The 27,615-nt window shown below is 39.4% G+C and overlaps 1 protein-coding gene across 4 annotated transcripts in view; it reads right to left on the reverse strand.

Moving 5' to 3' along the window:
• Positions 1 to 27,615, reverse strand: part of znf385b (zinc finger protein 385B) — a 62,973-nt gene that overhangs the window by 10,813 nt on the left and 24,545 nt on the right. For 3 of the 4 annotated variants that reach the window (XM_044132913.1, XM_044132915.1, XM_044132914.1), the window contains exons 2-6: positions 26,936 to 27,073; positions 26,692 to 26,835; positions 26,409 to 26,522; positions 727 to 863; positions 500 to 610 (exon numbers count right to left, since the gene is read on the reverse strand). In XM_044132913.1, coding sequence (XP_043988848.1) covers positions 500 to 610; positions 727 to 863; positions 26,409 to 26,522; positions 26,692 to 26,835; positions 26,936 to 27,071 — 642 coding nt within the window. In that variant the 5' untranslated portion in view covers positions 27,072 to 27,073. Of the gene's footprint in view, positions 1 to 499; positions 611 to 726; positions 864 to 17,778; positions 18,023 to 26,408; positions 26,523 to 26,691; positions 26,836 to 26,935; positions 27,074 to 27,615 lie in introns of those variants that run through there. The other variant, XM_044132916.1, reaches the window with a different exon arrangement.

Below are 27,615 nucleotides of genomic sequence, written 5' to 3' on the forward strand. Positions count from 1 at the left end.
ATAAAACTGCATTCTTTACATATTTGCTAATACTGTTAGAATGTCATAACAGCAGATAATAATAATAATAATAATAATTTACAGAAATACATGAAGAGTGTCTTAGAGCAAAGGGGAGGGTCCTTAAAGCCATTTCCTGAGTTTCCTGTGAAAATAGGAAAGGTCACCTAAAATCCTTATGCCAAAGTCCTGACTTTAATCTGGAAATTGGATTAAATTACACAAATTATTAATTAGCTCTCCAGTGCTTTATCTCACTGCTTGTGAAACAAAAGACTCTAAAATCACAATCGGTCCGAAGTACCTAATGGTTCTCAGATAAAATACATATCAGGTGTTTCAGCTTGGGTATGAGACACTTGTTCAATGCTGAGGTAAGTAGCAACTTGTTACATTTACTTCAGTAACTTAAAAAAAAAATTTTTAATAAAAGAACAGTTTTTTTTTTACTTCTGTAAAGCAAACATGCAGACGACCATCATACATCAAACAAACTCACGTCAGAGTTGAACCTCAGTTGGCAAACGCTGCAGGAGATGACCTGTTTCTTCTTGGGCACCATGGTAACACCAAAGGTGTGATTGATGACAGCCTTCTGCACCGGGTCCATCTGCTCCAAAACAAATAGAGGTCAGAGGTCAACAGCTGCAGAGGATTATCTGATGACAGCTCCTTTTATCTCAGTCAGACTGGACAGCTGCAACAACAAAATTCGCATCCGTGCACCGTGTTGAAGTTTGGGAAGAGTCCGACTGGCGACGTCGTCTCCATGGGAAACGGCAGGAATGGTTTCATCATCACCGAGGGACCGGTGGCGCCAATTATGCCGGGCAACGCCCCGCCCACTCCACCGCTCCCACTTCCTGGAAACAAAGATGTTGAAAAAATAAAAACATTTAACATATTTTCTGAAAACAATACGTTTTGTAGTCAAGTTTGTTTTATTAATGGAAACGTTGACCTTAGGAAACACCCACAAATTTCCAAGATTTTTCCCTCAACAAAAGAACAGTACTCTCTATCAAATGTTTGTTGGAGTTTTTCTTTGTTTTCAGTGAATTTTCTCCGGTGCGCTCTTCGGCCCGTTTATTGCCTTCCTTTCTGCACACATGCTCCTTATTGGGTGATTAACCCACCTGAATTGCGAAAGAGCGCCGTGTTGGATGTAGCTACCAATGAGGCTTTTACATCTACCTCCAAATTGATTTACTGCCAGGTACGATTCCAAATACTTAAACCAAAGCTGTATCATTTAAGTGCCAGGTATTTTGAAGAGGATAAACGGAGTGAATTTAAATAGCACTTTTATATTCATACTGACCACTCAACGCGCCCTACACCAGATCCACATTCATTCAGTCGCACTCAGATTTACACATACCCGGATTGGTAAGCTATTTGGGGTTAGGTGCCTTGCCCAGTGGCACATTGACATGTGGCAGCAGGACGCTGGAATCAAATCATAGATTTTAGATATCAGGAGGATTTGTCGACCCACTGAGCTACAGTCATCCGTCATTTGTAGAGTCATTTACAGTCCCAGTAAATCTTTCATATTCGACAAGTGAATGCGTCACAGTGCCCATGCATTGGTTTTTTTTGTCTGGTTTCTGTCCATAGTGCAATTTTTAAGAGCTATTTATTATAGCTATTCTAACTCTAAATTAAACAAGGAAACTCCCTGAAATTGTAATTTCAACCAGGAAAGTCAGAGGGCAGAAATCAGTTTAGTATCCCAGGACAGAAAACGAGGGGAAAGTGGCTGGTATTAACTATTTAACAGCACTTCAGCTGGTTTGTGTCTCATTAAACTAGTGCTACACACACAGTAGTATTGCACATTAGCCAGAATGTTCCTCTATTTTTAGAGTCAGCTTGCCAGTAATAGCTTAACAATTCGTGAATCCCAATGGTTTTGCGGCTTCCAAGTAGAATGTGCTAAATTCGGGTGTGAAGTCAAGCCTGAATCCAAGTGCCAACTTCTCTGACAAATCAAACCTTTCTTTATTTTAAACATACACATTGAATGTCCAGAAAGTTTTATAACATTCTGGACATTTGAGCACAACGTATTAACCTCGAAACTGCTTGAATTGTTCTGTATGGAGTAACCGATTGACCCAACAGTTTCAGGCTTGCATTTGAAGACTCAGCCTTCACATCCAGCGCTGCGCGTGTTGTATTTTTGTTGTACTTAAAGGAGTGGCTGCCTACTTGAACAAATTATGGAGCAGAAGCAGAAGTGTGAATCCTTCCGCAACCCTCCTAATGTGAGTAGGTGTTACATACAGAGTGCGTTGAGGAGTATGTATCCGATAAGAGGTAAGTATGCTTCTTCTATCTGCTACAATCACAGCTTGTAGAAGCCCTGCAGAGAAATCTTTCATAACAACAGGGCGTGGGTGGAAACACGGAGGAAAACTGAATCAGTCCTGACACTGAGTGGGAGGAGGAGGAATATAAATATTGAATTTATGAGGTACAATCCTCCAACTTAGGCAAACATATCAAATCAAATTTTAAATACATTGTTAAACAAAAAATGACAACCTTTTCCTGTTTAGTATATATTTATTATTTCTCTCTAATATATATATATTAGAGAGATAAATAATACATATAATAATATATTTATTATTTGTACACGCTTTACAACCACATTTAATCAAAATTATAAGACAAATGACCCATTTACCTTTAAAAAAGTCTTTTTAAAAATTCAAATTTTGATCCACAGACAATTTACAAAAGGAATAAATGCTGTAAAGTATAACTAACTTGGAAATGCCATTGCATGACCTCAATAAGGGATAAAACAATTTACTGGTTTTATCTCTTTAAATGCTTGCCATGATAAAATTACAACGTTACACATTACAAATTAAAGCCGTATTTGGTATCAGAAACCTTTCTAACGTTCATCAAAGACAGTAGCTCTGACTCTTTGCTAGCATTTGGCCATTTGGCAAGATCAGAGGGATTATTTAAACCATCAGAAATAATCAAAGTTTAAATCTGAGCAAGCTGAATTTTATTAATTTTATGTATTGACTGATTTACCTTTCCTTGTATGCAAGTAATCCAACTGGGAATATGAGGTATTAAACTTTCATCGATATCAGTCAAAAACAGATCAGTGAGTAAAATGTTGAAAAATACAACTAGCACAAATAAAATTGCAATACAAGTAATAATTGTCATCATAACCATCATCATAACCGTGATATTTCAAAATTGAACAACTGCCTTTATCACCTGGTATTTATCGTAACAAATTTTATGGAAGCCATAAAACATGAATTACAGTTCAATACTATTCAGATGCTGTGATAATAAACTGAAAATTATTTGTAATGTCTTCTGAATAACAAAATCAAAATTGTCCCTATTATTTCTAATGATATAACTTTGCCAACCACAGTCATATTCAATGCAATACAGATCATAAAGCATAATTAAAGAGCAATTATAAACTTGAAAAATTAACACTATTAATGCCAGTTTTATTTCAATTTGTTTGATCAAAGCACAAACTTAAATTCCCACAATGCATACCTACCATCACAGACTTGCACCCAGTTTTAAGTTATGATCTATGACGATTAATAAGTAGCAATAAAAACATTTTTAAAGGTGACTTAATTAGGCTGATTGAACAGGTTTGTTTTATATTTTTCCTAGTGTGTGTTAAGATTAAAGAGTGTCTCTGGATTAAGAGTGTGCAAAGCCGCTGTGTTCATCGTTGGTCCTCATGCAGCAGATCAGTGAGTCATTGTCTGCGTTTATGATAATAATCATTTGGTTCAGAAAAACATGAGTCTACACAATGTCGTAATAAGACACACACACAACCTGTCACTCATTATTTCTGATGGTTGGCTGGATCAGATGAGATTATTCATGGTAGTAAATACAGATTAGCTTCTATTTTTGTAGGTGGAGTTTTGTGCCAGCCTGGCTAACCCGCCAAGAAGAAATCATTTTTATAGAACCCCATTAAAAGGCAACCATAAATCTAGAGTATTATGCTATGCTGGAAGTGGTTTTGGAGTGGATGAAAATCTATTAAGTAGCCGCCAGCAATTTGTGAAAATGTGAATCAGTCGTCATGCTTGGACATTCCTTGTGGTGTCCCCCAGGGGTCGGTATTGAGACCAAAACGGTTTATTCTCCAACAAAATTACTTATATAAGGTTTCAAAAGTGTTAAAAAGTTTGTTTTGTTGGCAGATAATACAAATAAATGTTGTACAGTTGAGAGCCTACAACAGATCTTGCATGAAATCGTACCAGAAATGAACAAATTACAAAAATGGTTTGATAAACGCAAACTGTTCTTAAATCTGGAGAAAATTAAGCTGATGTGATTCCAAAATTATTAAGGAAATATAGATATGGAAGTTATAATAGGTGGGGTAAAAGTGGAATTTGGGTATTAAATTAACTTTCCAGTTGTGATTATTAATTACGAAATCTGCTGGACATTTAAAAATTTCAGAGTAAATTATCTAGAAGTATATTCTTATTAAAGCAAAACATTTTCTAAATTTTTAAGCCCTGTTGCTTAATAATTAGAAGGCTAATTCTCAACTGAGCAGGAATCATGTCAGTCGACTGCAAACTCCACTTCGCAATGAGCCTCCAAACTTCCTTCTTTTCTTGAAAATCAACTTTAGAAACCTATTAACTTCCAGCTCTTAGCCCTACATTAGTTTTGACTTTTGAATTTAGTGGAAGTGTTTCAACCTCGCAGTGAAAACCTCTTTAAGAACCGCTCAACATTTCTCAGTGCCAACATAGACCCTTTCAAGGACCTTATAGTGCTATTTTTGCCTCCTTTAATACCCTTTAAGCCTTTAAAACTTCATACCACAAGCAGTTTTACTACTGTCTCACATCCATCAACACCACATTCACCACCACTAAATTGAATTCTCCACTTTAGAGCACAAATTTATGCCCCACAACACGTTTTTACTCCTTGTAACATATTTACTCCTCAATATTACCACATTCTGTGCATTATCTGCAGAAATAGAGGCTAGTTCTCATTGGGGGTGATTGTGATGGATAGCATGGTGACAGAGTCGTCTTAATTTTGTCCTTCTGTCCTCTGTGATCTGGTTACAAACCACATGTACACAGAGGCGAACGCACACTGTGACCCTTCTCCCTTACACAAAGTTTCTGTTCTAAGAAGCTGCTATAAATACCAACTTACACATCTAATGTGTCTTCGCTTAAAAATGGTCTGCAAAACCGGCACGAAAACCAGCAGGCAACAAAGTAAGGAGCCAGTCTGCTTTATTTGAAGCTGACTGTGTTTGGCCACAGGATCTGTTAACAACTGCTTTTGTTCTTTCAGTGAACCTTTAAATAGCTCCTTTGGATCCAGTACCGGAGCATTTTGTCCCAAATAGCGGATGGATGTGGTGCAGAGTCTGACTAAAATAAGAGCTGGATGCAGGAACAAGCAGTCCTGTCACAATACCATGAAGGAAACTAGTCCGCACTTCAGCTGTCATTTCTGGTTAGTTACATTTGATCTGTCAAGGAAATAAAATAAATAAAAAAAAAAAAATAAAGAAGATTTATTTGTGAGAAAGTAGTAAAAAAAAAATTAGGACAACATAGTTGATATAGTTGAACATGTAGATGTTTAATATCAATTTTGCCAATATAGAAAATGCAGATAACATTTTTCTGCAAAATGTAATTAAAAATTTTTTATTTTTTTTTTAGTCAGGAATAAGTTAGGGCACCCTAAAATTTTCCCCCCACTTGAAATGGCTAAAATACCACATTTACATGTAGAGCAAGGTGCGCATGAATGATGAGAACATGGCAGCTGGTCATTTAGGAGGTGGTCGGCTCTGTTTGTACCTCAGGTATTACGTTTGCTGTACTCCTGACTGCTAAACTGAGAGTGAGCACCGAGGTAAGATAAGAAAAGCGGAAACAGTTTACAAGTGAAGGACATTCAAAATAACCGTCAACATGAACAGGTGCGTGAGTCAGAGGACGTTCAACCTGAGAGCAGACTCTGAGATGCTAACAGAAATCTCCATGAACTCTAAAACATCAATAGGGTTGGTTTTCTCTGTAAGAAAAACAAAGAAGTCGCTCTGTCAGAGAGATCAGAGACAAAGATCAGAAATTCTGCAATTTGACAAAAAAAACTTATAAAACGAGAAAGAGCCCAACGCTGACTGTGAGGTGCAGAACTAGAAGTGTAATGGTTTGGAGATGCAGCTAAACCAAGTGGATCACCATCCGTTGTTCACAACGAATGAAGTCAAAGTAGAACTGGACCAGACCACATGGCAGTGACACAAATTGACCAGTAAATCCACCATGAACTGGCTGGATAAGTCTGGGATAGTCAAAGGCCAGCTCTTTGTCCTAAAGAATTGTTGTTGAGTAGTTTCTAAGACTTTTCATGTGACAGTAAGACATGAAGTTAAGAGAAAAATATCTAATCAAGTTGAAAACAGGTATCTGGAATGCAAACAAGATTTTTTAAAAAAAGGGCAAAGTTTTATAAGAAGAAATTCAATCCTTCGCTTAAAAATAATTGATGTTCCGTTCAAAATCTAAACATTTTTTTTTTAAGTATCAAAATGCCTGGAAAAAAAAGAAACGGTAATTCCTCCTTTTGATGTCAAACTCCAATGTGTTCAGCAGAGAGGTGCAAAGAAAATTTGCCTTCCTCAAAAGTCTTAAGAAAAATGATTTTAAAAAAGCTGATAAATGAATCACTTTGAGCTTAACTGCTCACTCTGAATAATCTCTGATGCCAAGTTGATTACAGAGAAATCCAAGACAACTATTCATATTCACACTCCGACATAAGGCCAATTTAGACTCTCCAACTTACCAAACATATTTTGTGACTGATGGAGAAAACCCAAGAACCAGGAGAAAATTCAGGCATGCACAAGCAGAACATGCAGACACCAGACGACAACGGTGCTGACAACTCAGCCACTGTGCTGTCTCTTTGTGCCAATTTGGGGTTTCGTAAATCACCTTTTAGGTATTTTTAATTTAATAAATCTAAATGTATTTTAGGTGGTCATAGAATGTGCTGTTTTCAAAAGCACTCGAGTAACTTTGCATCAACCAATGCTACGGACCGGTATATTTAAAGAAGCTAAGCTAACGACTTGTATTTTAACAGGTCTGAACTGATGCATTTGGGTATTTTAGCTTTTGTTTTGCAGGCTGTAACATTTATTTAGAAAAACAAATAGGATGGCCATCACAAATACCAACATACATTGAACTGCAGGTGTTGCATCACTTAAGGATGATCTGATTGATTAACCGGGCTTGGACTGTGCTGGTGCCATAACGAGACAATATAGTTCCTGTTTTCTCCTCCGCCTGCCACTAAGCAGTCAGGCTGGTGTTTTAGGTCAGACATGGAAAAGACAAAGTGTTTAATACAGCCAAAAAACAAATCTAAGACAAGACATTATCTGTCAGCGAAGATCAAATGAAGCCCTGCGCCTTTGGCTGGACTCTTTGTAAAACCAAACCTTTCTGCAGTTTCTACGCTTTCATACGATCAGTTTCCTCCCTGACGCGTCCTTCCTTGACATCCACAGCTGCTGAGATTCAACGACCAATAAACTGATTCCGATCTTTTCCTCTTTAGTACCTTCCCGTGTCCTGCTGGTCAGATAGCACTTTCCTCGGCCCTCTGTAGAGGAAACTGCTATCTGCTTGATTTATTATTCTGGCTTCGGCCAGAGTCCTCTCTGGCATTCACACCTCTTTGGCTCTCACACACACACACACACACACACCGACATATTTACACCAACGTGGCTCAACATGGAAGCGTGCAGAAAGGGAAAATGTCCTGCTGCGATGTGCTGCGCTGCAAGTGGCAGACTGAAGCTCCTGAAAGCGATCCGACCTGGACGGCTCGGTGTCCAGAGGGTTTTGTTACTAAGAAATGGCTGACATCTCATGCAGCCCCATGGCTTATAAATCAAAATGGGCGTCCTGAGTTTCCAGCAGCTCATTTGGTTACAGTGGGAGTATAACTGGGTAGTCACAGCGTCTCGTGTGTTTAAAACACGTTCAACACTTTTACACACGGAATTACTTCAGAATCAAAACTGTTTTATTTAAATTAGCTCAGTTTGACACTTTGGGCTCCCGTTCACAGCAGAAATTCAGCCAGAATTGGAACCGTCTTTGCTGCATCTAGTGCACTCCTTTGCCACTTGCTTTTAGCATGCGTGAAACTTCAGTGATTAGACTGCGATGGCAGTATATCTTGTGCCGCCTGGAGGAACCAGGTAGCAGCAGAAGTTGAAAAGGAGACAACAGAAGGGACATCTGTATCAATACTAGTATCAGATATAAACATAAAACAAGATCTAATGTAATTTTTATTTTTATTCCCCCACCCCACCAGGAGGTCTTTTTGTGGGCTCTAGTGTCCCTTATATGACAGTAGGGTGACAAGAAAGGAGGATGGAGAGGGGGGAAGACATGCGGCAAGTGTCGCTGGGTCCGGGAATCGAACCCGCGACGGCCGCGTCGAGGACTGAGGGCCTCCATATGTGGGTCGCGCTATCCTCTACGCCACCACAGCACGCCCCATCTAATGTAATTTAATGTTCCACAGAACATCATTATATCTGAAGATTGATGCTGAATTGTACAGGTAGGACATGAATGAACAAAATTATTTATGATAAAAAAAATTGTGAAAGGCTAAATTGTGAAAGTTTATAAAAGCTGTGATGAAGAACTGGAGTTTCTAGACATATTCACTCCCTACCACCATGCTTAGAAAGCTACCGAATTTAGATCAATTTTGTTGTAGAGAACGATGGTTCATTGCAGCATTATTTATTTTCTGTGTCTTTCCTCTGAGCCCCCCCATCCCTACCATGAAAGTTGGATTTTGCTGCAGGTTTCTTCTTGTTAAAAGGGGATGGGTTCCCTTCCACTGTCGCCAAGTGCTCAGCATGAGGGATTGCTGCAAACCTATGAACTCAATGCAATCCCCTGGACTCCCTTCAGAGGATAATGTTTTCCTAAAGTTAAATTATCAAGCTAGCTCGAGCGTATTGTATTTTATTTTGAAAATACAATATAAAATTAAATTAAATTCCATGTAGCTGGACCAGAGTCTAACAATTTAATTAGATTAGAATGAACTAAATTGATCTTGACACAATGTAATATGCATATAGGCATAAATATAGCATTAATCTGTTTTGTAAAGCATTTCGTTGTGATGTGCAGGTAAACTGGATTTCACTGAATAGATTTTTCGCTTTGCTATTTGTAAACTTTGCAATCTCTCTGCATAAATTCACAATATGAAATATTTTAGATGTGAAGCGAAACTTTGGTAGCCAGAGCTTCGTTCTCCATTTCCTGCAACATTCAGGTGCAACACTGCTGCATCAAACCAAAAATAAAGAGCTGGATTTCTCCGCCAGTTCGGCCTCGTAATAAATTACTCTTTTGATTCAGACGTGGACAGTAGCTCCACAGGACTCTAAACTCTGATTTTAAATGAATAAACACATTTGTGTGTCCTTTGTTCACACATGTTCCCAAACAGATGGAACAGATCAGGCAGTGGAAATGTCTAAAGGCCAACAGCTGTCATCTGATAGGGATGTATTAGAATTTTTTCATTTCTCCTAGTTTAAGCAAGACTTTGTTAATACATTTGCAGGCAATACTACCTCATAGACAAAGGTTAAAAGTTTGAAATTGGATTTCTACATTGGTTATAATAAACTTTTACAATTTAAGTTTATTACAATTGCTTTGTAGCAACAAGCTCAAATGTTGGAGCAGTCCTAAACTATAAAATTCAGGATGTGCAATATTTCACTGCACTAAATAATGTGCAAAACAAATAACATGCCAGAGTAATCAGATTCTTTCAATACCATTTTTGGAAACTCATTTGACTCGGATTTATTAATAAATTCATGTAACAAGATTTTCCGACTGCATTAAGAGTAATTATACCTTCATTTCTACACTGATTTAAACCTCGCCATATATTTATACAACAGAGAGTAAAAAAGCAGCATCTGGTGCTGCTAATCAGACTGTAAAGTGATTTGAACGGAGCTAAAGCGAAACAAACACACACAGACAGACGGCAGAGGCGTACAGAAGCTGAGGATGAGGAGAAGGTCTATGATGACGATGATGATATTCAGATTGAATTAAAAGATCCTACCTGAACCAGAAGTATTTTTTATCTGTTATCTTGATCTGGGGTAAAAAAAAACAACAACAAACAAACAAAAAAAAATCTTTAAACTGCTCTTTCTCTACTTTGTGGGTCTGTGTGGATCTACTGTGCTCTCCTCTGCCCTGTGACACAGCTGTCATACTTACCAAAGAACCGCAAAACACACCCACAGATCACACCGTGTGTGTGTGTGTGTAAAAGAGAGAGAGAGAGAGAGAGAGAGAGAGAGAGAGAGAGAGAGAGAGAGAGAGCATATCAAGTGACTGGAGCAAGAGTGGCATGTGTCATCGCTATCTGAGCCCTCGAACCTTTACCGTCAGGTGTGTGCCTCTGTGAATGCGTGCGTGTGTGTGTGTAACTTCTTAATCCCCGCTGCCGCTTCCTCCAACGAGAAGAAATTCAATCCCCGGGGAAACGAGAGTCAGAGAGAGAAAAGACATCCACACACACTACTTACAGATTATACAAGAGGATTAAAGATTAAATTACCCGGCCGCAGACGCTGCTGTGCATGTGATGAGATCTGAAAGCAGTTGTTGTTGGTTCACGGGTTTCATGTTACAGTGTTTGCGTGTGTGTACGTGTTGTATTGCCGATGTTGTCGGTAACCGCCTCACTTTAAATAAAAAAAAAAAAAAAAGCAAAACACGTGTGCTATCAAATATTTAAGTTAAAAGTAATTGGATAGCTCGAGGTGAGAATAGGAGGTCATTTTATGATGTCTAATCGATGCTAAACCTCCACAAGATTAATCTGGTTCTGTTAATGTGTTTATATCACGTGTGTCAAACTCAAAGCCCTGGGCCAAATCCAGCCGGCCGTAACTTTTTTTATGTGGCCGTCTAGACTCCAGATGCCAAATTACATCAATCGGTCTCTCTGGTTTTTCATGATTTTGCGATTGCAGAAAGCCACGCAAAAATAACCGATCCTCGCTAATGCATAATTGTGAGTTTATTGCACATTTTTCGCAAAAGTGGTCAGAAACATTGTTTCTTCTTACTGCTAACTCCCACCAGCAGGTGGCGGTATTTCTTGCTTCTACTACACTGCTGCCTCAGCCGTACTCTATCTCAAGTTGTAGTCCGTGATCAATACGGCAAAAGACAAAACGTTTCATTTATCCTGATGCAAAACAAACAAACGTTGTAAAGCGTATTTCAAATATTTCGAAATTAGCTAAAACAGATCACCAAAGCAATCGTAAAATCCTGGAGCGACGGATCAACGTGAAAAGATGCTCAGTATTTCTTAGTTTTCAGAATAACTTTTCGAATGCAGAGGTATATTTATTATTATTTGTTTGTTAATGAGTTGCATCAATGCCTTCTAGCACACCATGCTGGCCTTTGTGAACATTTGTGACACTGATATGGCCCAAAATGAAAATTAGTTTTATTTTGTTTCTTGTAGAGCATTTCAATTAACATTAATGTGTTAATTTCAATTAATTAATTTAATAGATTTTAAAGAGTTAAAAATGTAAAAAAAAAATAAAAAAATAAAAAATAAATAAAAAAAATTTAAAAAAGTTAAATTTTTTTAACATACTTAAGTCCAGAGCCAGAACCATTGTATTGTGTTTCTGGTACACCTTTAAATCAGACGCACAAGCGACATCCGCAAGCAACAGCAATGGAAGACAAAGCTGCTTCTCTCGGCCCACTGGGGACTAAGTTCACAAAAATTCTGATGGGACACTGTAAGAGACCATTTCTGTGGGAAAGTTGTGCTGAAAGGAGTTGGCTTATTACTGAAGCAATTCAAGTGTAAAACACCATCTGAACGCAAAACGTGTCGCAGCAGCACAGACGTCCCCAATGCTAATATGAACGTCCGCAGTTCTCAGACTGAAAGAAGTATTTTTAAGTTCCTGAAAGCTAAATAGGTACTTTGCATCAATCTGATGGCTCAATAGAAGATAAAAATAAATAAATAAATCTTTGTTGTTGAGCTCATATGTCTATTTTTTTTTCAATAATATTTGTGCAAGTACATTTTGAGAAGAGCTATGGTGCAATGACCAGTGCAGGGCAGAGGCTCCAGCATCTTCCCATGCCCCCCCCAAACTGAAAACAGCACAAAGAGCATATGATTAATTCATGGTTAACAGCTATGGGTTGTTTAGAAGATCTATCAGGAGAATACCGCTCCTCTCTAATAAATATCACGGCAGCACAGCTTAAGGTTTGCAAAGTTTAGCTGTGAACACACGGGGCAATGATCCCGCAGAAAACAACCACAACCCACAACCGTAGTGTGATAAACACACATATCAGATTTGTTCACACACCCTTTAAATGTTCTTTCACACACTACTGATAAATAAACTGTGATGCGTCTATCTATGTAAATGATTTCAAAGGAAGTGTGACCAATTTCAGTGCACTTTCTATTGACTTCTGGCACAAAGCACAATATATCTTCCATCCCATCTGAAGCAAACAAAATGCGTTTCAAAATATAAAATAGGAAGTGTAATTTTGCTGACAGTGATGCGAAGAAAAGATACAAGCTTGATACAAGAAAGATTGTTTGCATGTAAGGTATATGTGATTTACACATGAAAGCTTTTTCCTCCCAAATATTGAGTCGGACAGAGTTGCCACGGATTTAAATTGATCACAAAAAAAATCCATCTTTATTAGATGAACTTTTGTTTGAGACTATAATTCTTCCATAAGTAGTCAATGTGAAGGAGACATTTGCCTTTTTAATTTTTTTAAATGCATAGACTAGAACTGAAAACACACAAAAAAGGATATTTAGTCCCACGAAACTCTGAGATTTCCTTCTCCTAGTGGGACTCCCAGGATGCATCCTGATCAGAGGCACGTACTTCCTCAAGCTTTACAGAGGAGCAACAGGTTCAACTCCAATTGCCCCCTGGGTGACGAAGGTTAATCACTCTATTTTTAAAGGTGGCGCTCAGCCGCTCTATGTGTGAAGCTAATTTCAGCCATTTGAATCCAAGATCTTGTTGCTTTGGTCTTCATCCATACTTATCTCCTGATCACAGATGAGGGTTGGTATAGAGACGGACCAATAAATCTAGTGTTTCGCTGTTTGGCTCTGCTCTTTTTGCCACCACAGCAGACCAGTAGTAGTTGACCAGAGGAGCAACCTGTCCAGCTGCAGATGATCTGTCTATTCCTGCCACGCTCCATCTTACAACAACTGTTTCCATTGACCATATAATTGCGCAACTTCACATTTTGAGAATAAATTTGCTTCATGCAAACAATTTTGAAAAGACTCTCATTTTCTAATAAAAAGTTTTGGCGCTAGGATGAGGTGGATTTTGGGCCGTATCAAAATTGGTTTATGTTGCAAAAGTGCAATGGAAACATTTTTCCCATCAGGGCGTGTCATGTGTTTTAGTGACATCGCAGGAACAAACTTGTTCACATGTGATTTTAATTCTGTCTTCTATTTAAAGGAAACACCACAATTGCAATTATTATTATTTTTTTTGTACGCTAGCGGAATATTGACAAAGTTTTGTGCACAATTGTAAAGGAAACTCAGCTACTGACTTGCATCAAGATACAAGATAATGACAGACCCCTGGCCCAGAAGGAGAAGTTCAATTCACATCGCAATTGCTTCACATTTTGCCTCTAAATGCGATTTTCAATCGTTCTCACTTATTGGTTCTCAAGAGAAATCAGAATCAGCTAACGTCTGTATTAGCAGGTCGGCGCTTTATAAAACTGGATATTCAAAATCGGTCTTAGAATCTCTAATCGGATAATATGTAATATCAAAATAAATAGATATATACAAAATTCATACATTAAAAAAATATAACCCTGCTATGTTTGTGTCACATTCATCTGCCATAAAAATGCAAAGGAACAAACATTAGGAAAAATGTGATGTAAAACGGCTAATGATGCATATCTAATCCTTGCACATCTACTTCTTAAATAAAACAAACATCTAGGTGCAATTCAGACCTCATGACCTTACCAGGGGAAAAGAAATTTAAAAAAGTCTAAAAAATCTAAATATAAAAAACGGGACACGCTCAGGAAGCACAGCTTGCCTGACTAACATTAACCTAATAAGCCTCTAAAGTCTCCATGTCTGAGATCTGGAAGAGAGAGATGAATCACTAAATCTGTGGCAACTTTTATAGCTAGGAGATGGCGAAGACGGTACAGCTGCAGTTTGAGCTCTTCCTACAGACTCAACTTCAAATTGGGACGTGACTGAAATCCAGTTCACTCGTCTTCCTCCATTGTTAATAATAAAGCTGAATATCTCCCCTGCTTTCTCCACTGATGTAAAAGAAAAAAACTCAAACTGGACCCGTTAGCGACCTGTGTCATCTTCACCATCCTCCAGCTGCTTAAAGCAGCTTCAGATGAAACCTGGAACCAGACCAGACATTAATCCACCAGCGATCCTGATGGAGGAGAGCCAGTCGAACTGCCGTCATCTGCCTCTTAAACATTCCTTATGCAGGGAGAGCGAGCGCCGGCGTCTCGCAGAAAGAGGGGCGGATTTGCTGATAGCAGCATTAGACATCACTGTGCATTATTATTATGCAGGGAAACACAGATTAGCATAACAAGCCTGTGTGTTTCTAAGTAGGTCACATTCAGATCCTTCTTCATCCAAAAAGAACACACATGCACAAGCATCCAGCGGACCGATCAGCCAGATTAAAGCAGACAGGAGCCCTCCTGTCTGAGACTCGGTGGGAACCAGTAGAGATGCACAGAAGCAGTGAAAAATACAAATATTTTGTTTTTTGTGATGTTGAAAGTTGCAAAGACAAACTCCCTGTTTGTGTTGAAAGGCTCGAATGTAGCTTTATGTTCTCGGGGTCATCACAGTTCACATCTAAGACAAACTGATTTCCATCTCATCCGTTTAGAAAGACTGCGCCTGACATTCTCTGGGTTTTAAAAAAGTTATAAAATCGAATCACCGAATCCATCTGTTGCTAACAGTTTCAGCTCACCTGTCACTGAGACCATGGCAACTTGCCAGACAAACGGCATTTGCCCACGAGATAATAAGTCGCTGTAAAAATATTCACACATTTTAACTTTTTTTAAAAACCTTTCGCTAAGCTGTATTCACAAACTTCGGCGTGAATAATTGAATAATTATTAAAAAAAAATTTTAAGAGGAAGAGAAAGGAATGGTTTACAAAATCTTTTCCTCTGTGAAGAAAAGCTTCCTCCCGACGTGAAGGTGCCGTAACCAGGTGTGAGAGTGAAGGTGTTGTTTCCACGGTGATGTGCACTGCTGGTTTTTGGCCGTTTTGGTTTTGCATTCAAAGGCTTTAATCTTCATTTTGCCTGACCAGAGCATCTTTTTTTCCCACATGTTCATGAAACTAACCATTAGACTCCGGTTACATTCTGAACTTAATTAAAAAAATAAAAATAAGGGTCATCTGAAGATGCCCTCAACAGCAAAAAGAGTCCCATTCTTCTTTCCACTGATAAATAGCATCCGTTAATCAATTTCACTTCCCTTTGGGATCAATAAAGTATATCTGAAACTGAATTGGACTGAATAAATAATCAAAGAGAAAGAGAAACTGTTTGGATGAGGTATAAAAACTTTGTGCCAGTGACAAATGGTTCTCATTGCCTTGGCTAAAGATGGCATTTATCATATTTTGACAATAACATACATTTCCCATGTTATAAATGAAATAACCTTTTTAAAAAAAAAAATAAAAATAAAATCAATTTCAGTAAATAATTTATTTAAACAAGCCCCTATATTTTGCTGAAAAGTTACTGGTAAGTTAGTTTTGTCTCATTTGAGACATTTGCATTAGAAAGTAAACCAAAAATCCTACTTTTGCAGTGAAGCATTTTTATTCAAATTCAGCAGCAAATCCAACTCAGACTACTGCAGTCTCAAAAAGATTTAATCGCTCTGAAGAGAGTTTTGCAAGAGAGAAAGCACACATTTACAAGTCAGATGTGGCCACATGGCGCACCTGATGCAGCCAATCAGGAGGCTTGATTAGTAGCACATGTGCTGCAGAAGATAATATACTTCAATCACTCAGGTTGACAGGAATATTTCAGTTGACAGCTTTGCAGAAACAGGTAGAAAAGGAAACCAAAGGCTCTCAAGGGCACTAGAGAAACAGATGGAACAGCATCTTAAAACAAGGGTGGATTTTCTTTGTTTTTATATTTTTCTTTTCTTTTCCAAAAGAGGAGACTATAAAGCAGCAAAAGTGCTCATTTGAAATTCTACAAATTTGTTGCTTTTCACTTTGCAATAATGCCAAGATGAAACGGCTGAGATTTATTCCTACATACGTACAGTTGTGTGCCATGGGGCACCACTGAGACAGATTAAATAAAACCTGACAGAAAGTGGGACAAGGGAATCCACAGTGTGTGCTTTGGTGTGTCCCATGAATGCACATGTTGCACTGCGATGATGAGAAGCAGTGTGTGGGTAATCACAGCAGTCACGCTATCCATAATGAGAGGAATTTCATGGAGACAGGCTGGAAGTGAATGCAGATCCTTTCCAGAGAAGGTAAAAGGGAAGACTGGTGGAAATATGACTGCAGAGATTCCAAGGCATTTCTTTTCTTCGGTCTTGGCATTCTTGGAAATCCGTCTTCTCTCAGCGAGTCTCGTTTCCAGGTCAAGCACACGCAGTGGGATCATCACAGGGGAGGGGGAAAGCGAAGCATGGAACGCTGCACAGTGTGTTGCACTGTTTGCAGCAGAGATTTGATGAAGGCAACATTTTTTTACAGTTGTCTAACCAAAAATTCAACCTCTACTGTGTCGATATCTTAAAAACAAAAATCATAAAATGAAGAGGCGAACCGTCTTAATTGTGGATGACTGACCTGGAACAGAAACGCAAAGATTTCTTAAAGTAAGAAATGTTTACGTGTCCTAGTTTAACTGGCTTTGATTGAATAATTCAGATCATGCTGGAATTTACTTTGAAAAAAAATAAAGAAGCTAATATAAGAAAAACTAGCTTCGCTTTTCATGAAAAATCTGATAACATGACATTGCCACTTAGGCTGCTGTCAGAAGCAGTTTTCTTCACTTGTCACTACATCTTTTCTTCAAACAGCCAACCAGAAAACATTGGAGATTATTTCAGCTTTCCATCGGATTTTTGTCAAGATTTTGACCCTAATTTATAACCATTATAATTTGTACCTACATACACGAATAATGGTGACAGAAAATGGCAATCTGGTGTTTTTTATTTGTAAAGAAAGATCCTAAAATCCTCATGATTAACTGGTTAAGAATGTCTCAGTTTTTACAAGATTCAATAGTTTCAACAGGTGAGTTGATTCCATGATTTAACGGTGGACCTAAGTTCAAAGTTCACATCGGGGTTATGGCCTCTGGGGCTAGCAATTGTCAACCCTCCTTCAGAAAGCAACACTGACAAACCCGACACACCACCCGTCTGCACACACAGCGAAAGAAATGCTCAAGCCAGACACAGACAGGAAAAACAACGAACGTGGAGCTGAAAGAGAAAATAAACCCAGGAAGAATTTCCTACCTCGACTTTGGAAACTACTCCACATCACGGACAGTCAGGCAGCTGCCTCACCTCCACCAGCGCCTCCACCTCCTGCCTCTTTGCTCTTTCATCTGCTCCTACGGTAACTATAAACCCATCGACAAGAGTACCCAAAACAAACAGCGGAGGCTCGCCGTCTGACTGCTGGAGCGTGTGGATGTGGAGACACGCGTGTGGGAGGGTAGAGGAGGGCGAGCGACGGACAACCGCGGAGAGACAGCGCCAGTCTACAGCGGGAGCGAATCACTGAGGTGATGCTATGCAGGGTGAGCAGTGATGACATCCCCCTTTGTCTCAATGGAAATCCTTATTTCTCCCTCCCTCTGTGTCTGAGCGGCTCGCGCGCTCCGCTGCTTCACAGCATCACAATTTGGAAAGAAGAAAAGAAACGAAAAAGGGAAAATAAACAACCAGTGGGCTGTATATATATATATATATATATATATATATATATATATATATATATATATATAAACACAATTAAGGTACTTTGTAAGTGTTTGACAATTCAGTTTAAATCAGAATCACAGTTAATCCCAAAAGAAAATTTAACCTTGTAACTTAGACTATCCGAGTTTTCTCAAAGTTTTTGTAAATTGTGATGGCTGTGGGTAGGAAGGATCTGCTGTAGCAGTCAGTATTGCAGTGATACTGAAGAAGCCTCTGACTGGAGATACTATGTTGTTGTCCGTTTTCCATAATGTTCTTCTGTTTTTGTTCGATCATCTCCAGCTGTTTCTGAACAATCCCCAGAACAGAACCGGCCTTCCTCATCAGCTACACTCTTCAAAACATCTGAAGCACCTGAAGGATCCAGGCATCCTGCTCTGTCTCTTATTGCAGACGGCCCCACTGTTGCGTCTCCTGTCCAGATTGTTGTCCGGGGAAGAAGCAAGATATTCAAACTCCTCCACTACCTCCTGAAATCTACAATCATATCCATTTTCACTTGTTTTTATTTTTTTGTTTGTTTGCTTAATTAGTTTCTTGGTTGGTTTTGCCCCACTTTGGTCCAACAAACGCAGTTTTAAATATGCTTCGCTAAAATTGACATCAACAGTGTTCACATCCAAACAAGGAAGACTGTACTCAGTGCCTTGTCCATCCTTGAGACACCCCAAGACACATAGTCATCAGAGTATCTCTATAGATGGAAGTACTCTGAATTGTGTTGAAAGTGTACAGATTAAAAATGATTAGTGAGAGTACAGTCTCTAGAGGTGCTCCTGTGCTGGTCGTTCAAGTGATCGTCGAGCTTTAGACGTAGTAAATCCATCTGAAACGAACTGGGCACAGATGTCTTACGTTTTCCTCTTTCATTTTGAGTATCAAATCAACAAAGAAATTTTCTTTGCTTTCCAAACTGGCTAATAACTCGCTTGCCTTGCTTGACACAACCAGTCGTCGCAAAGCAGCCGTAGAACATCACACTACTACCGTATGTCAATAAGCTCCACTTTCGTTTTGCTTTACTCCAAGAGACCCACATTTTCCATAGAATTACACTTTTGTCCCATCCGTTCACAGAATGGACCATCAAACTACCAAAAGATTTGGGATGTTATTTGGCAAAAATATAGAGTTTCAGATCCATCCATCCATTTTCTGTTCACCCTTTATCCCTAATGGGGTCGGGAGGGTTACTGGTTCCTCTCCTGCTGCGTTCCAGGCGAGAGGCGGGGTTCACCCTGGACAGGTCGCCAGTCTGTCGCAGGGCAACACAAAGACACACGACCATTCACACACACTCACACCTAAAGAGAATTTAGAGAGACCAATTAACCTGACAGTCATGTTTTTGGACTGTGGGAGGAACCCAGAGAGAACCCACCATGCACAGAGAGAACATGCAAACTCCATGCAGAAAGACCCCGGGCCGGGAATCGAACCCAGGACCTTCTTGCTGCAAGGCAACAGCTCTACCAACTGCGCCACTTCAGAGTTTCGGATGTGCGACCAAATTTTTTGGCACAGGTGTCAACTGTGAAAGCACTAGGAGTCTCAGGACCTGGGAACTGAGATCCAGCCGTCCAAAGAAGCTGATGCCAATCGAACCTGACCTGTCCTTGATATTTCAGTCATCAAATTATGCTGTGTCTTAGTTAGCATTAACCCGGTATGACATGTTCTTTGGTTCAGAATGTGTGTCAGGTGGACCAAGTAATTGGGGTTCAAATTCAGTCGTACCGTGTCACCCAGGCCCCTCCTCTGAGCCGGCTGTCATCGCCATTCGGCCCTTATGAGTGTGAGAATCCGTCAGCGCGGTCTATTCATACACTGCTGAATACATCAACCAAACACTGCACATCAACACCTGCTCGATCTCTGCATCTCTCACACACACACAGAGAAACACACACACACATTGATGCCATGCATGTCTATTAATGTCTGTCCAGTTCACAGCTCATTATGAACAGTGAACGAACGGAGCAGCAAAACTGGCCTTTATTAGCCAAGGAGAGCTAATTGATGCCAGCCTGTTCGCTCACAGGCCGTTAAAAACAAAAGATGTGAGCACATTCTTTAAAGTGTGGGGAAAAAAAACACACAATCCTCCAGATATGAACTCTGAGGTTTTCTGGTGAAAGGGAGAGCGTGAAGGTGAAATAGAAAGGAAAGAAAACAAGAATAAAGGAGAAAAACAGGCTGGTGAAATCAGATCAAGACTGAAGCTGTGATACTGTAAATGTTATTGGTCTCATGTGAGAAAGGCTTTTTATTTGTACTGAGCACGTGGATCATGGGAATTCACTTCTCTCATTATTGACTCAGCGTGTGTGTGCGTGTGTGTGTGTGTGTGTGTAAGTGTTCACAATTAGTCAAGCATGTTTGTTTGTGGTGTCCCTGCTGCCCCCTAGTGGTTACATGGAAGTAAATACAGTGTTCAAAGAGAAAACTTTATTTCACTTTTGTATTATTTCACAGTGATTTTGGCCTCCCTCAAGTAAATATGTTTTTTCTTCTGGTTCTGTAGTATTAGTGTTTTCTTTTAATTTATATATATTCTTAGTTTGGCCATTTTTACATGTAATTGACCTCTCAAAGGTCATGTAGTTTTAGTTAAAGTGTGACAGTTTCATTTAAAGAATTTGCCTTTTTGGGTTAATATTTTTTCCTACCAGACATCAAAACAGGCTTGTATTTTAAAATGGTAGACATAATTTTTACATGCGCAAAATAGAAATCTTGAGGAAACACACAGCTGATGAGTTGTTGCAGTTTGTAGCTGTTTTCATTAAATAACTTTGATTTTATTTCTATATCTCCATGACTCTTTGTGAATGGGGAGAATGTATAATACTTATTGAGCATTGCAGCTATAGTACTGTGTGCTTTATCACTGATAGGATCTTTTATTTACTTTTATTTACAAGACGGATGTCCTAGGATTTTTCCACAAAAACGTCCTACATCTCTTAAGATATAGGATGCACTGATTTCAAATGATATCATCCCAGCTTTCGGTGTTGTTGCAGTGAGGCATGCAGCGCCAAATTTTAAGACAGAGCTTCTCTCTTCTTTCTCTTTTTCTTACCACTTGTGTTTGAAATTATTTTTCTCAGTTTCACTTTCAAATGTTAAAAGAAGCAGCAGTGCTTTCTTTTTTTTTTAGTCAAATCCTAGCACTCTGCTTTAATATGTTCAGGCATAAAAACAAACTTGTAAGCAACCCAGTAGTATGCCTTTTACATTGAAATTAATACATTAATTATGACTGGTTTTAATTATTACTGGTAAAAATGTAACATTACTATATAGTTAGTACAAACACTTTCTGGTTTCTCACACTCTTTGCATCTGCAGAAGGTGAGATTTATATCAACCACCAAGGTATGCAAAGTGTTAAATTTAGCTGCATATCGATTTTATTAGTGTGCAAGTAAGGATTTTTTTTAAAGTTTTTTTTCCCTTTCAACCTGTGTAGAAATAAGCAAATCCTCTTCCTCCAGCTGTCCTCCAACTATGTTTACGTCTAGCCAGATATTTGCAGTCTTCACAATAATCTCCTTTGTCTGATTAACTTCTTACTAGCTTGGAATATCAGCATTGCAGCAACTGGTCTACAGATACAACACAGCCGAAGTAATGAGTCTATTTTTGTTTTTTGCAGTTCAACAACCAGTAAAGATAGTAAATTAACCACAACTTCCTCAAAGCCTTCACAATAAGATCCTTAAGCATTAAGACCTCCAGTTGTAAGATTTTAAAACAACAACATCTTACAGTAACTCCTGAACTGTGAGGCAGTTTCACCATTTAATTCAAGTTGCAGGATACCAGGCCTCAAGAAATTCAGTTTGAGATCACCGTTTTAGATCAACAAATAATAAAAAAAATTAGTTAAAGTCTACTTTGTTCTGGCCAACTTTCCGCTATGTACTATTCTGGATTAACTTTTTTTTACAAACAACCATCCCTTATCTCTCCCCTCCCAGTCTTGTTCTGTGTTTCAGCGGTTCAGTCCCTGCAATCGTCAGGCAAAAACAACCTGTTCTCAAACCACCAGAAAACATCAATTATGAAAAAGAGTTCAAATTAAAACCAACTTAAAATACAGTCAGCTGGTGGGTTACTATAATTAAAACAACCCAGGATAAATCTGTACGCAGTTACTGATTTTACAGTAACATTATTATGGATTGAGGAACCCCGGGGGGGACGGCTCGTTCTTGGAGCACGGATCTGTGCATTTAGCAGTGATGTCATCTGACCTGTCTGCTGATAGGCTGCTTAGCCAGGTCATTGTCACACTCAACGTCCTTACATACACACCCACAAACAAAATACACTCCATCTGGCCTGGAGGAGCACTGAGTTCAGGCCAAAGAGGTTTTCATGGCAGAGAGCGGACAGACCAAAAGAGAGCGACACACTCATTCAGTCAGTCTGGCTCCCTGTGTGTGTGTGTGTAGAGATTTAATCTTTAATCAGTGTTATTGTAACCCACACACTGATATGGAGACACAGTATGTAATTACAGCTGCTGCACACACACACACACACACACACCCACACCCACACACACACAGACACACACAGGTACAAGGGTGTGTGTGTGTGAGTGAGATTTCCTCTCCTTTTTTATCTGACACCGATATCCCACATACAGAAATTTCCTTGAAGGAATGAGCAACACACAACGGTTGCTACGTCATTGTTCTGAAGCGCTAATTGTGAATATAATTCTGTAGTGTTATATTTAATCAATATTCAAGACTATAGTAGATTATAATGGAGGTGTCATGACAGCGGGTTTGTGTTGTGATCAACACAGTACTGGACTTCTGCAGACATGAGCAATGTGTTGCAGAAATGTCAGAGCGGTTTCACAGCAGAGCCGTGTCCCAGTTCGATGACCTGCTGCTGCCTGCTCCACTTTAACTCCCTTACATCTCAGTATGTTCTTACTCTGATGACCTGCAATCCGACTCAGTGGGACTGTGCCTGACTTTTTGATGATGCTCTGAAGCTCTTCCAGACACATCTAACCAGAGAGACGGCTGGGGAGACGGGATGTGCTTCAGCTGCAAGTCCTCTAGCGGTGGATGCTCTGGTAATTGTTTTAGGATGCAAAGGTCGATAAAAATCAAGGTTTCAATCAACTTAGAGAACTTAAATGGTTCCAGAAATGCTTTCTGAATTCGCTTTAGCAGATTAGGTATTACTATTATTTAGATGTTATCAAAATTGGCAACGAAAATATAAGATTGTAATAATTTATGCTCTTTTTATAGGTTGCTAATTTATGTGGCCACAGAATTCAGGATTTAAGGCCTTCTATAAGAACTCCAGTTCTTATAGATTGTGTTTGACACATATTCAGGGCAGAACTATTTTCTTGTGTGGAGTCTGACACAGAGAAGTATGAAATGTCCAGTTCTTCATACCTCAAGTAGAGAAATAATTTTCTAGAGGGTGAAAAAAATAAACAAACAGGGAATCTAAAATGAGCCTGGACAAATTCATCTGAGGTCAGCTAAAACAAATCAAAAAGATAAGAATAGCTTATTTAAATCAGAATAGTCTAGAAAAAATAAGTTAATATGACGTAATACTACATACATTATGTGAGATAAACTAAAACAAAATAGACTAAGCCGAGACAAAATAAGATTAAAAAATGGGAGAATAAGATAAGCTAAGAAAAAAAGAAATAAGTGAAGCCAAATACGCTAAGCTAAAGATGAATAAACTAAACTAACCCCCCCAAAAAAATCTAAATACCACAAACTAGGAGCAGATAATTAGCATCTCAAAAGTTCAAATTACACCTGAACTATGACCTCAAATCCAAAAGGAGTTACAAATGAGGCTTCTAACAACAAACCTTCACTTGTGAAAAATGTCATTTTAGATTTATAAAGGGTCATATTCACAGAAAATCCAACATAAATTGTGTCCTATCAGGTTTTGGACTCAATCATGAGATGAAAGCAAAACAGACAAACACACACAAACACATTCTCTGACCTTTCCTAGGGGCCAGCAGCTGTTAACTAAAATCCAAAGTCATTTTCACCCAGTAGCCAGAATCTTAATTTTGCCTCTGCTTCCCACCAAAATCTGCATGTCTCTCAGAAAACAACAAGCACAACCAGCGAGTCAATAGCTTGAACATCCACCGTTAGCAGCACTCACTCAAACTAGTTTTTGTCAGTATGACTTTTCCAGTCTCCAAGGGCCTCATGCATAAAGCGTGCGTATGCACAAAAAATGTGCAGCGTCATATTTTACGCACAAGTCGCATGTTTAAAATTAACTTTGCGTGAAAGTTTGCGCAAATAGGCTATACGCACACTTTTCGCTGGCGTGAAACTGTGCAGCAGCCACGCAAACCTTATGTGGACAATATCAAACTACAAAGCGTCAAAACTCACCTAAATACACTGAAATCTGACTATTTAGACCAAGAAACATCAAACCCGATGTTTTTCATGATTTTAATATTTTATTGTTTAAACGTAAACGATGAAACTGAACGCACACAAAATAAAGAAAATGAAAATAAAACTATGTGGAAAACCTCGCTCAACAGGTTTGATAATTTTTAAGGTGGTCAAGGTGTGTATGCAATCTATGCAATGTTGATGATAGTTTATGAACGTTTAGTTTAATCTAGACTGCTCATCCTGGAGCTCTGAGCAAAACTTAAAGAGCCGTGTGGTACCGGTATCGGTACCGGTTCCGGTCCAGCTGCAGTCATCCTTCGGTGGAGTCGCCCGCTTTGTGAATGCGCCTTATGGACATAAAACATTCTAGTATTTAGAATAAACGTCCACATTCCCACTCAAAGGACTCTCTGACTCGGTGTCTGTCTTTAAATCCAGGCTGAACGCGCTGCTATTCAGACAGCCATTTGCACGATCTATTTATTTTTTAAATTTTGATTTATTTTTTTTTCTTTAAAATTTATTTTTACTTTTGTGAGGTGACATTATGCGTCCTCAAAGCACCTTTTAAACAAAATATATAATTATTGTTATAAATAGCTACTTATACTGCTTCGAACAAGGACGTTGCCATGGTTATTGCTTCACGTGGTGGCAGACTTCCGGGTATTTATACTAATTTACATATGCATTTATAGAGACGACGGGGCGGACCAGCAGCTGCGCTCTATTTCCCGCAAATTAGGATTTATAAAGGAAAGGTGCGCGGCCACGTGCGTGCGCACGACTTTATGCATCCGATTTTTTTTGTGCGCCGAACATTTCAAAAAAATTTTACGCCAGGTTTTAGTGTGAAAACTGCGCACTCTTTCATGCATGCGGCCCCTGAAATTTAGCATGCTCTCCCTTACAACCTTGTTTGAGCTCATTGAGGTTTTCAGAAATTTGTTTATGATCTAAATTAGCATTTCATTTAAGTTGAGGTCTGAATTTTGACCACACTATTGCACACTTTCATTCTGTTCTTATTCAGGGGTCCGTGTGATTGGTTGAGTGAGATAGTTTGAGCGCCACAACTCTTGTGCTCTTTGAATGTACTGGAGAACTGTTTTCTGCTGCCAGTGATTTTATAGCAGTAACCTTGTATAATATATTAAAAACAAAAACAGCTCTTGCTAAAACCTACCTTGTCTTACTTTGCTGCTTGGCTCTCCACAATCTGCCTCCATGTTCCCAAACAAGATGCTGTCAAATATGGCTAAACATCTCTCATTTAGATCCTTGTATCAAAAAAAACTTTGCTGTCTTATGAAGAGATTTTTTCAGACTTCTTGCCACATTCATTCTGAAAAGAAATCTCTCTTGTACATTGACAGGAAAGACAAGAGTCTTTGGCTTCTAACTTCTCTGTTGTTTTTAAAATCCAACATGAAATTGGAATCCTCTAAAAATCTGAGATGTGGCTTTTGAGGTGATTTTATTAGTGTGAGCATTGGTTGGTAAAGCTCTTTTCTCCTTGGCATCTTGCTAATACCCATGTAAACTCTAGACTTCATGTTTCTTCTAATTAGCACCCTCTGAATGCTACTTTCCTTTTTAAAACCAATGGAAGCAAAAAATGTGGTACGTTTTTTTTTTTTCCCGATCAATCTATCAACAGTTACAATAAGCGCAGCATACTAGTCGTAGCAGAAGAAGGAGCAGCTTTGGTCCTACCTGAAGTCGCGCTGGAAGCACTGAGGGCTCGATTCAGTCCCCCAGTCTGAGTCAGTCCTGCAGGCTGGCAGTTAAACCCTGCGGCTGGAGGAAGCGACCTGGTCTGAGCTCCAGCTGGAATCAAAGACAATAACATCCACTAGAGCTCACAAAAAGCTTACAAGTGATATTCTTCTGCCGCTATGGCTAGCGTTGCTATTGATACCAAAGCTGACAACAACATTCCCACATGGAGATTACTCTGGAGGCTCCTGCTTAATTCAGCCAGCAGCACTAACCCCACCTGCTGCCTGTTGTCGTGTCTGCCCCGCCTGCAGCTGCTTCACCCTCCGGAGGTGAGACCTGCCGTTGTAGTGCAGCTGGGCCTGAGCAGTGGAGGTCAGCTGCAGGTTACACACCTCACACAACGAGTATGTCCCGCCCTGGCCTGTAGGAAAACAGGTGGAGGAGTTGGAGGGGGTGAGTGTAGCTGCAGGAGAGGTACCGGGAGATTTAACGCACTATTAATCCTGGATCACAACAATCACCTGGGGATGGAGTCTGCTGGACGGGGAGAGGGAGGGTTGAAGGTGTGGGTGTGTCCATTAGCTCCTGACCTATCGCTCCAAAGGCAAAGATCTGCCTGCTCTCCAGAAGCAGAGAAGGGCTCAGCGGCGTTTTCATTGCTAAGAAAAAACAGGAGAATATATATATAAATCTGTAACAGAACCGCTTCTATGTTTGGTAGTGGATAAGCTGGGATTCATGAAGGGTAGAGAAACAGCTGTCATCCTGACAGAAAAGTCAACATTTCAGTCCTTTCATGCGTTGATGAAGAATAAACTGGGCAAAAACAAAAAAACAGCAACAACAACAACAAAACAACGCTGACAGATTTGCAACAGTGATATCTGACACACCACTGCTGAAGACAGAGTGAGGGTGAAGGTGACACCAAATAACACTAAATGAAAGCTCTCTTAGAGACAGAGAGGACGGCTAATCTGCACACAGAAGGACAGACAGGAGTGCGGACTGAATGACACCGGATGCAAGAAACCCTCAAAGGGAGAGTGATGAAGTAATGAGTAAGAGGACAGACGAAGGGTGACATATGTGGACATATGTGCATGTGGGTATTTGTGTGTCTATGTGTGTGTTGGTCAGTCCGTGACTCTGTCCATCTGTCGCCCCATCAACTTTGCCAAGTCACATGACCACTGACAGA

The sequence above is a fragment of the Gambusia affinis genome, linkage group LG11 (genome assembly GCF_019740435.1).
Source record: "Gambusia affinis linkage group LG11, SWU_Gaff_1.0, whole genome shotgun sequence".
Taxonomy (NCBI): domain Eukaryota; kingdom Metazoa; phylum Chordata; class Actinopteri; order Cyprinodontiformes; family Poeciliidae; genus Gambusia; species Gambusia affinis.